This window comes from Apostichopus japonicus, chromosome 9 (assembly GCF_037975245.1).
Source record: "Apostichopus japonicus isolate 1M-3 chromosome 9, ASM3797524v1, whole genome shotgun sequence".
Taxonomy (NCBI): Eukaryota; Metazoa; Echinodermata; class Holothuroidea; order Aspidochirotida; family Stichopodidae; genus Apostichopus; species Apostichopus japonicus.
In genome coordinates, this window is record NC_092569.1 from 15,452,501 (window position 1) to 15,464,418 (window position 11,918).

General features: G+C 36.9%; 1 protein-coding gene across 4 annotated transcripts in view; it reads right to left on the minus strand.

Moving 5' to 3' along the window:
* The window catches only part of LOC139973971 (microfibril-associated glycoprotein 4-like), a 17,340-nt gene extending 10,052 nt beyond the window's left edge, over positions 1-7,288 (minus strand). The window contains exons 1-5 of one of the 4 annotated variants that reach the window (XM_071980879.1): positions 7,055-7,288; positions 5,925-5,996; positions 3,166-3,195; positions 3,005-3,117; positions 300-605 (exon numbers count right to left, since the gene is read on the minus strand). In XM_071980879.1, the coding sequence (XP_071836980.1) occupies positions 300-605; positions 3,005-3,117; positions 3,166-3,195; positions 5,925-5,996; positions 7,055-7,124 (591 nt within the window). In that variant the 5' untranslated portion in view covers positions 7,125-7,288. Of the gene's footprint in view, positions 1-299; positions 606-3,004; positions 3,448-5,922; positions 5,997-7,054 lie in introns of all 4 variants that reach the window. The other 3 variants (XM_071980877.1, XM_071980878.1, XM_071980876.1) reach the window with 3 other exon arrangements.
* Positions 7,289-11,918: the final 4,630 nt, after the last annotated feature.

Here is an 11,918-nt window from a genome sequence, read left to right on the forward strand (position 1 = left end):
TGTCTGAAGATCGCTATAACGCGTGAAACTCCGAGTAACAACTACTAGTGTTCCACTAGTCTCATCTAGTATCAACATATATTACGCTCTGTCCAATGGACATAGAGCACTCTGCGCCAAGATAGACGCCAACCTACTCTCTCTCTCTATATATATATATATATATATATATATATATTATATATATGTACATATATATAAAGCCAATCATTTTGTTTTAAATTCATTAATGGCCATTCCCCGTACTATACATAATGTGATAGAAATAAACTTGTAAAATAGGGTCACTTATGGATTACCGTCCATCCTCCTCCGTCAGTCATGTTACAATAAACTGGAAATGGTGATCCAGGCCAGTTAGTTGGTTTAATAATGTAGGTACCATTTTCACTTCTGCCAGCATTATATGCATCTTGACAATTGGTGTGCCGTGTACATGTCTTTCCATCACCATGGTAACCAACCACGCAATAACATCGGCGAACATCGTCTCTTTCCTCACACGTTGCATTAGAGCTACAAAAGTATTCGTCATCCCAAGTGACGTTGCCATGGATACAGTGAGCCCTGCTCGTACAGTTATCGTTGACATAGAACCCACCCGACTGAGAAAGGATGGAAGCGAAAACGACACAGTTCAATTATTAACTCTAAATTATCAAACGCACGTAGTGGTCTTTAAGTATCTTTCATTTCTGGGAAGGGGGAGGGTGGGGGTGATGTAGGGATGTAGGGGGAGGGTGATGAGGGTCATGGGAGGGATGGGAGCATAAAATATATCCGTCGACTTATCACTATGGAGGCATATGGTGTTTACTAGCAATTATTTCTTTTAATTTTTCCAGACAGTCGACTGGGGGAAAATAATTTTCAACTGTTTAGATTGCACACGTGTTTGTGTGTATATGAACTGCTCACTGTTCGTTTTTCATATTCTGTCCGTAGGGGAACGGGTAGGAGGAGTGGGGCAGCTGAGCTCCTTAATACCCTCCCCCAAACGTATACACGTGGTTGCCCCCTGGTAAGTAATTGCCACTATTCTCATGTCAACAATTTTCTTGATTTAAAATAATTAGCGCAATTTGAGTAAAGGTAATCTTGGTTAATGGGTCATGTAAAGGTAATTTTATATGGGCCTACTCTTGCTGCAACAAATTCTACGTCCCTCTCTAGGTTGATTAAATTTGATCTGTCTTTATGGTTGGTTAACCACTCAACGGACATGTCAACTAATCGATATGAACAACTCCCTTACATAGGACAGAACCACGTATATACATCTAAGTGGGTTTAGCCCCCTTCCAGATAGGCAGCATATTACAAACAAGAAATCATTGCGTTCAGTAAAAACTGGGTAAACAATTAAAATGTATGTATAACTTTAGTACAACTTTAACAGTTGAAGCTTCTTTAAAGGTGTTTACACAGTACTATCATTTTGCATTACGGCGCCATGACTTTTATCAAATCACCCCAGCCCCAACACCTTCCTAGGACGACATAACATCTTACCCACCCCCCCCCCACCATAACAAACATGGTGGTTGCGTCCCTGCCTCCATCACATGCCAGCATAGGCGTAGGAGCCCAATTTGATTTGGGGGGGGGGGCTGTAACGACTTGCCCGAAAATTATAACCACAATTTTTCGCGCAACATGTTAATGTGCATATCATACAGGTTTGCATCGGTTAATATATCACATGCCAATTACATACAAATCATTTGCCGTGTTATTACCCTTCAAAATTGGTTAGAATCTTTGGGGAATTCGATACAATAATCATGATAACAATAATATTAGTTTAACCATTAAAAAACACATTGCAATTTATTTTTCTTTCAGTAGGTGCCCGAAAAATTCTCATCATATTGCCCGAATTTTCACAAAAATATTTTGTTTGGGTGACTGCATCCCCTTCCCAGCCCCCTCCCACCCCCCCCCCCCGTCTCCTTCACCTATTCATGCCAGTCACTTTTGGTTCATAACAGTCTCTATATTATACTAGTGTCATATAATATATTTAAATTATTAATAATTAATTAAAATTCGTGAGTAGAAATAATAATGAAAGTATCAAAACTTGATAATGCTTATTGCTATCTTTTGTTCGATAAAAAGTAAATGTCACCTCTCTCAATTCATAACGGTATCGATAACATTTTAAAATCAGGCCTAGAATTTTGAGAATTTCGTTAGTATAGCAAGACCACAAATGAACTTATTATAGCTTAACGTTCAACTATATGGTCAACAGTTAGTTATTTTCGAATCAAACATGTGCCAGTAAACCATAACGTAATTTATCCTGTAGATATTTCAGCATATATAGTACCCAATGTTTTTTAGACGACTCGTTTTCCGTTTTTTTTTTAATAGAGGTTAGTCTAGAGCACAAAATCTTTTTTTGAACTAATGAAAACAAATGAAAACAGAATGGGAGGCATTATCCTGATGCTTAAAGGTGCATGCAATTCCTACATGTTATATAGTTGCACAATTTTTTACCTACAGCAAATGTTTTTTTTTTTCTTTTCGTTTAATTTTCTTTTTTTTAATTTATCATCTTGAGCTTGGGTTGGAGTTCAAACTTTTCTGTATAGTGAATCTGATGTAATCAATATCCTCAAATGGCTGTATATAAGTCATGTGTTCTTAAATCAACCCATAGTTTGAAGAAAATTTCAATGAAGGTCTAAAGTCTATTAGAAATTGGTCTGTGTGTGAATCTATGGCACCATACCTGTTTGCATTCATGATCACTTTTGGTATAAAAAACACCTCAACTTCATAAAGGGTTTCGAAAACGATAAATAAAGAAATTTAATGCAAATTTCATCAAGATGTTTAAAATATGTTCTTTTCTTGAATAAGTCTAAAATACATTTTGCCTCGGGATTATTCTTTTTTAAAGTCATCTCTCCTATTCATTCATTTGTTCTGTTTTTGAACCTCAATGAAGAACAACACGATGTCATTCATAAATTAATTACTTAAAACTCACCGAAATGATGGTGTCTGCAGTTGTAAGATTACATACACATTTCTCAAGCATCGCACAGCCAAGTCGACTTCCATTGTAACATTTCACCATCCCGTCATCGCAGACAGGAATAGTGGTATTATGAAACTCGTCATTGTAAGACGAGATGTTGTTAATTGAACTGGTGTCGATTGGGGAGGAGTCGGTGTCAACTGAAGAAGAGATGTCAGTTGATGTGGGTATGATGGCACCTGAAGTGGAGGTGGTCTCGATTAGGGAGGATGTGGTGTCGCTTGTTGAGGAGTCGGTGTCATCTGAAGAAGAGATGTCAGTTGATGTGGGTATGATGGCACCTGAAGTGGAGGTGGTCTCGATTAGGGAGGATGTGGTGTCAGTTGAAGTGGAGATGGTGTCAGTTGAAGTGGAGAATGTGTCGCTTGGGGAGGAGTCGGTGTCATGCCTGTCTGTATGATTATTGAGTGGATGAAAAACAAAAGTGATATTGTTACTGCAAACCCTTTATAATCGTGGATAATGCCAAGTTTTTCTTTAACTTTTTCTTCTTCTTTTAAACAATGGTATTTGTATAGGTTTACCGAGAGCAACCACCTGGTTGGTTTTACAGTTATACTAAGGACAAATTATCACGTGATCCAAAAGCCTAACGTGAGATGATAAGAATAGTATCTTTGCCATGTGAATGTTAGGTTTAAGTGTAACACGTTTATGGTTAGATCACTCACATGAAAACTATTAATAGTTTGAAGCACCAATGAAACAATGTTCCGTGTCATCTTTAACATACCAAGAACTACGATTATTAAAACAATATCCATGAAACATGAAAGAACTACACCGGGGTCCATGCAATATTTTGCACATTATTTTACGTTTTCTCACTCTACACGGAAGAGTATTGCACACCCCCTTACATGAAGTAAAGAAAAAAACCCATCAGTTTAATCTAAGTCTTACGAATGGATCTTGGTAATAAATTATAAATACCCTAAATGGTTGATTAACTAGAAAGTTTAACGCACAATGTACTGCTTGAGACCATCATTATATTTGTAAGGATTTATGATATACCATACTTTTAATTCAGGGACGTTGCTATGGAAATTTTCAGCAGCTTAATACGGAAAGGGTTTTCAGTTCTTTATACCTTAAATATGCTATACCGGGTAATTAGTAAGCTAAGGTGCTAAATCGAACTCCAATTGGCCGTATCCCGACAATTGTATACGTTAGTTTTTAGTATTTTTCAAATCTATTTATGTTTTGTACAAGGAGTTAGAAACAAAACAAGATTTCGGTTATTTGTATAAGTTCGAATTTCTTCAAATCTTGTACTAATGTAAGCCTAAAATTAGATATATTAGAAATAGTCTATATTATTATTATTGTTAACAACTCAGAAATCAGAATGATCCTGTCAAGAGTGCGATCAGCTTCAATTATATTTTCAGAGATTTTCCAGTGATTGAAAGTTCAAGCCAATTATGCTGTAGCTATATGTCCCTGATTGCATTTGCTTACTTCATGACTAACAGTACAATGCTTTGTATATTATAAGATCGTTTAACACAATCGATTTAACAAACAAAGACACATCAATATGTTTTTTTTTTAAACAAATATCCCTTTGCAAAAAAAAACAACAACGTACACTCGTTAATCGAAGAGGCTGAACGACATAGATTAGGTAGTAATTTTTAATATCAAGTCGGCTTATCATAATCCAGGCATTTATCCGAGATTTCTAGGAACGTGTTGTTTAGTTATCTTGCCCACGACGATAGCCCTATAGGTTGGGGGGGGGGGACTGGTGCCATGTGTTACAGGAATATTTGAAAATTAAAAGCTATTTGCCTTTTTTCTAGAGGTGTAGTTTACATAGTTTTGTTTTATTGGCCAAAGCATTTGGGGTGGGGGCGGTGGGGGTCGTGGTTGGGGCCGAATCATCATGTAAAATATTTTAGAGTAGACATATTTAAGTGGAATATTAGATGAGATATTATATTAATTGTAATTTTTCTTTGGCTACAGTACCCGCCTTCTGTATGGGAGCCTGATACGCTTCATTACCAGTACACTTAGTGGTGTTTGTCTTTTTTGTTGAATTGTGATGTTAATTGTGATGCAATGAAAAAAAAGAATAAAAGAAAGACGTATCTTACAGGAAGCAGAAATTTAATGTGAGGTATCATACAGAAAAATGCATTGGGATCTCTCTTTGTTTTGTTTTTTGTCCAAACTAACAGTAACATATATTTGGTCAAGTGCCTGCATGGTAACAATACCAAGACAACAATATAAAGAAAAGACAATACAAAAAAAAAAAAAAAAAAAACAATGGGAAATACTTTTCTTGATACCCTACGTTTTGCGTGGATTTTTACACTGTTTCATGGATAAATAAGTAGCGTATTTGATATAACTCCCATATGTACGATGTTGATATAATTGTTGAAAAGAACGGCTGTTTGGAAGTCTAATTAAAACAAAATTCGTCAAATTCACACTCTGCATTGAGGAGAAGTATGTACGGTATCATGATGTGTGTATTTTTGAAGGCGTATTACAGACATGTCTTAACTTTAAATGCAGTACACAATCGAAACAGAAATAAGAAATTATTTAGCTGCAGTTAATATTTCGTTTTCTTTTTTCCTTTTGTTTTGTTTGAGATGTCACAATCAACTCTATTTTCCTCCTAAAAATCTTGGTCTAAGATAGAAACCTTTGATTATTATTTATTATTTATGATTTCTCTATATACAGTTGTGTACTGACCTATGTGTTTTATATGATGAACGTCTGCTTAAAGTATATACCCTATACACAGAGCGTACATCATGTATTACATTACTTGAACACGACTGTCATTCATTTCTATTTGAACATAAGTAGTCTATTTCAAATCGTTCCTTTGCCTTACCTGCAGGAGAAATCGACGGGCTTTTAGGTGTGCATTTAAAGGACCCCATAACTTGACCATCTACAACTCTTCCTGGATAAATAAGAAGAATGGAAACTATTATTGCCTATAGTTTGAAACTGGTTATATTTAAATAGAAATCTAAAGCAGCATGAAATATATATGGTACGTTCAAATAAAAAAAAATATCAGGAGCGACGGTCGAGGGTTCCATTTGGGAGCGCGGGGGGGGGGGGGGGGGGTGAGGAGGGGAGAGGGGGACAGACTCCGAGAGACAGTGTTTGAATGTTGTTGTTTTTTTGTTTTTTTTTTCAAATATGGAAAGCACTTAGTTTCTTAAGTTTGCTCCAACAGGACACTTTTTGATAACAATTTTTTTAAGTTTTGCTCACAACAGGACACACATCAGGTTTAGAGAATTAGCCAGTTCATATGAGGCCTTTGCCTTGATCCGACAAGGTAAGAATATTAAAGGTTTCCACATACTTATTGCATGTGTCAGGAACGGATTGGCATATACCGGCTAGGGACCGATGCGCCGCTGCGGTCGGACGCGCAAATTTCCCGTTGATTTCGAAAGGTGGTTGTTCCGTCCGAGATATAAGTAATTAGTAAGATACATTGACGGAATGTTCGTTAACAACAAGAGATGTGTACAAGCATACAAACAAATATAAACAAGCTGTTAAGCTATTTTGCATCTTTATTTTGGCTCCATGCAACAAAACCTTTCCATCAGCGTCTAGTCCATCATTAATCTATGATCCGAGCCTGCGCGAAATGCGCTACTTTGCCGGTACTAACTGAACCCTAGGTCCCCCCCCCCCTCTTCCTCCTCCGGTCTGCGTAATTATATTTGTACATTTAAAAGTAATATAATTTATCGAGAAACCACGCAAATCGTATGGTAGAAATGTTACCGTTAAGGAACAGTATATGTTTAAGCCCATATATCGTATACTGTGTTAGGTAACGTTAAAGTACAAATACAGCTATACTTACTCTAAAGTAGCTGATTATGTTTGTTTTACATGCTGGGATGTACCATGAACAATCTATGAACGATATTGAAGGCCTTTATAATAATAACTATTAGTATAATTAAGTAAAGTAATATGTTATAGGCTTACCTCTGTAGCAACTGACTCCAAGGAGAATAAATAACAAATATTTGACGTTCATGGAAGTGCACAGTTCCATTTCTCCTTCTTTGATTTGAGAAAAACGCTAAATCCAAAAACTCAATTTGTCATAGAAGCAATAAGCCTTGCGGAGATAAGATTGTAAGTACGCCAAAGCCCTTTCAGGATTCCAAGCCAATATATCTGTCTAACCATGGAGCACAAAATGCAGATAGGCCTACATCGGCTGCAATTCAAGAGTCCACCAATCGCTAGTCATAATGAGTTTTAAAACAATTACTGCTTACCGATCATGCGCATTGGCGACCTTACAGTGAGCATAAGGGCTGCAAAAGTTGTCAACATATAAGTATACACAGTTTCATTGAATATTCAGTAGGAAACAAAACATCCAGGCTTTTGATATCCATTTTTTTAATTGATAACGTGTACGAAGGTTTGAAGTATGGATAGCACCAATTAGACTGTAAATACACTGCAGATGTGTCAAGTGAAGTTTGCGTGAAATTTGTTAAGAGAAAGAAAATCTGGTCTTCTTGATAAAACTTGATTACTCGTAATAAGTCTATATGCAAAATATATGTTTCATTCAAATATCAGACAGGATTAAGGCATGCATGGTCGGTGCACTATAGTGGTGTTGAGTTCAATGAACTCATATCCAAATCACATACTACAAAACTTGTTTCATTCAAATATCAGACTGGGGATGATGGTCGGTGCACTGGTAGTGCTGAGTTCAATGAAGTCAGAGCAAATCACATACAATCTAAGATTATTTCATGTTCTTGGATAGTTGTTGTTGAATAATAAGGAAACGTGGGGTCAGTCGGATTATTTCATTCTCATACACATACAATCTCCGGATTATGACTTTGTAAATGCCATCGCCGACGGTTCACATCGTGGAAACATTAATACGTTTCAAATGTTTCAAATGTTGGAAGCGAAAACTGAGACAAAAGGGTGTTTGGATTGAATATACTGGAAACTAATTCGTCATTCAGTTTTTCGTGGCACGATATATATATATACATACATATATATATATATATATATATATATATATATATATATATATATATATATATATATATATATATATATATATATATACCGTGCCACGAAAAACTGAATGACGAATTCGATTCCATATCTCTTCATGCATACTTCGTATTAAAACGCGAGTAGCGCCATCCACAAGTTTGGCTCGCCAATAATTGCACGATCTTTCTATGTAGAGAACTTGTTACTGTTCTGCAGCGTATCGTTCACCAGCCCGCCACCCCCCCCCCCACCCCCTCTGTTCATACGCGTAACAGAGGAGCGGGAACAACCAAAATGGGACGTATGTTTGCAAGTATCCTTTAGCGTGTACACAGAATATGTATTGGTAACTAATAGCTCTTGTAATAATTTACTTCAATTTACTAAAAGGCTTTTGAAGACACAGAAAGACATTAAAAAACACTCGAAGACACTAAAAGACATTAGAAGACACGAAAAGACGTGTTTAGAAGGCACTCATTCCTCATTTAAAATTAATCACATACAGTCTCCCCTCTACACTAGTTTGAATTCAACCAATCAGTCAATAGCTAATATGTTTATTTATGAGCCGTTGCTTAAAGTAGATTCATGTACAGCAATCCGAAAAAGTTGGGTCGTGATCAAGGTGACATACTCCTATTAGAGTCTATATCAATCCGCCCGGATGTTCTCCTATCTCAGGAAAAAGTGCCAAAATGTAGTAGGAAAACATCTTTTTCTGATACGTTATAAATCAGGATCTAGTTTCTTGTGGCTTGCATGTTGAAGAGCAATAGATCATGAATGTAAATACATGTGGTGCAAAAATTGGGTCAATTGAGGCAACTTTATACCCGTTTAGGCCTCCCATGCAGGAGCAGCGTATGAGTATTGTTTACTACTAAGTGGAGAGGTTTGTTACAAGTGACGAAAACGTCAGGCTCGGACAGCAAAGAAACTGCTTGGTCATGATACGGAAAAGTGATGTTGCCATAAAAGGCCAACTTGTCAGCTATCAAGCTAGTGAGAACTTCTATCTAGACTTAGAGACCACATTACTTTTGTGATTTAGTGTGTAAGTCAATGGGGCCTTTAATGGGCGTATGCTACCTGTAGTACATATTGGTGTACTGGGCTGCTTCCGACGCAGGCAAAATGAAAATTATTTACCTCATTATTCAAAGACGTTCATAGAACTTAAATATTCATATTATGGGCGGGGTTTACTGCGACCCTAACGGAAAATATCTTCGAGAAAACAACGTTCAAAGTTGTAATTTTTTTACTTTTATGCCACCAATTGAAGTTAGATTTGAATAGATAAGCTAGTTATGTATGTCGTTATGGCATCATGGGGTCATTGAGGTTGAGAAAATCATAGTAAAGGACGCAAAGAGCTTCCTTTGCTTGCTGATGTCTTCAGAAGTCGTCTGGTCTTCTGGTGTATTCGTGTGTCTTCTTGTGTTTTCTTTAGTTTATTTGTGTCTCCTGATGTCTTCTGAGATCCTCTCAGCAGCTTCTGGTGTCTTCTTCAGTCTTATCATGTCCACTGAGGTCTCCTGTGGCTGTTTTAGGGTTTTTTGGGGTCTTGTAAGGTATTATAGTGTCTTGTCAGTGGTGTTAACTGTCTTCGAATGTCTTTTGAAGACCTTTGAGAGTCCTCTAATGTCTTCTAGGGCCTTCATAGGTCTTGTAAGGTCAACTAACGTCTCCTAGTGTATACTGGACTCTTCTGACCTCTTTGGAGGTTTTCTCGGTTCTGCTGGTGTCCTCTCAAGTTGTTTTGTTCTGGTTTGTTCTAAGGTTCTTCGGAGATCTTCTAAGGGTCTTTTGGTGTCTCCTGAAGTATAAGTCTGAAGTCTACCATAATATATTATGCGCGTTTGTGTTTACATCGTTATTATATAAAAATATTCAGTTTTTGTGATTTTTTTCAACTTCAGATTCGTGATTTTATGATTTTATGATTACATTTTATGATTTTTAAGATTAAGATTTTGGAGTTTTGATTTTAAGATTTAGATTTTATGATAAGCATTTTATGAATTAGATTTTAAGATTTTATGATTAAAACGAACTGTCATTGTTGTCCCATTTCTTGACAACTATAGCTTATTGTGCTTCTTGGTGACTGAATTCAGTAACAGTATTAACCCATTTATCCGTGCTGTGATGGCGCTGTACCGGTATTGCAAAGTTTCTGCTAAGACGTCATCATAATGAACCTATGTTGCTCGATTACACAATCACGAGATCGAAACTAACTCAAGCCAAATGAAAGGTCATCAGTAATATCCCCAAAAATTCGTCTCACTTTAATAACAAGTAGCCTGTACACTCTTGCAATTGCGATACTATTCAGTAATATAGTTCAAGAGACACTACAGAGGTCTGTATTGCCATTGCGCTATTACTGTTACTGCCACCAATGGCATCTCGGTGGACAGATCATCCGCTGCCGATATCATCAGGGCCGACGAGAGCCAGGAAAATGATGTCTTCAGTTTCTTCCGTCTATGTTATGTGAATGAAAAATTTATAAAAATTAATATTTCATCCCATATTTCCCCGTGCCGCCTAACTGACCGCAGGTCACCAAGGGTTGCATCTACCTGACCCCTAATCTTCTCGAAAAGCCAAGATATCGCTTCATCTTGTCGGACCTGGTGGTGTAAATTTCGCGGCTAGGTAATACCTCTTTATTGCAGCTTTTACAAAATATTATCCATTTATCTGAACATTTTCCTGAAAATTGTAAACCTATAAGTGTAGAGATCTTCATTTCTTCATTTTATCTTCATGGCTCTTATAAGCTGCCTTAATTTTATGTGTGATCGTCGTGAGTCTAAATAGTTTTCTGTTATATGTAAATAACGGCGACGAGTACTATAGATTCATTTATTACCATTCAGAAAGGAAATATACGGAAGCCTAGAAAAAACAATACTACGCTTACGACTTATGTACACGGGAAAACGACGGTAAGGCTCTGAAAACTATCGTTTGGCACACTTAGTAGATCGTACCATTTTGACATGAAAAACAAAAATCTGAAAATAACTATTGACACACTTCCAACCATCCTGACAGAACTTGAAAAATCAATTATAATAAATCAGTACAAAACGGTGTTAATCCGTACACAAAATTATGTGGAGGCGCGGTCTTTTTCAAGTAATGCAGTATTTTCAAGATGGTATTATAACTTTCAAAAATGGTAATTTTGGTATGTTATATCAAAATTGAACGTCTCCTAGATTACTCATCTAACTAGTGCGGGTGTTTCGAATCACAATCAACAAAATCTACTCGCAAATCTCGGTGCTATCTTTGACAACTTAAACATTACATCCCATATAAATAACTTATTCCGTGGAGTGTCCAATGCTTTGAGAAAAAAAAACGGTAAAATCTCCGAATCGGTTTACCACTCATCTGAAGACATCTGAAAACTTTCAGCCAGTGCGAAACCCTGCAGCTAGTCTTATCTCCCTCTCACGAAAACAAGAGCATGCATCACACCAGTTCTTCTTTCAAACCAAACTTAAATGTTACCTGTTTAAAATGGCTTTTTCAACTGTTATCAGGCGCGTATCCAGGATTTTCTAACCCGGGGGGCGCGAATTACTATCTAAGCGGAGCGCCACCATCGGTTGGCGCGGAGCGTACAAGAAAATTTCTGGTTTTGATACCCCCCAGATCACCGGAAATGGCACTTCTCGGGCTTGAAAATGAGCAACCAGATGTACACTTTTGCCTGAGAACCAAGTATTTCCCAAAAGTTTTTTCCCCCATCCATAACCTTTTGAAGATTGTCACCAGT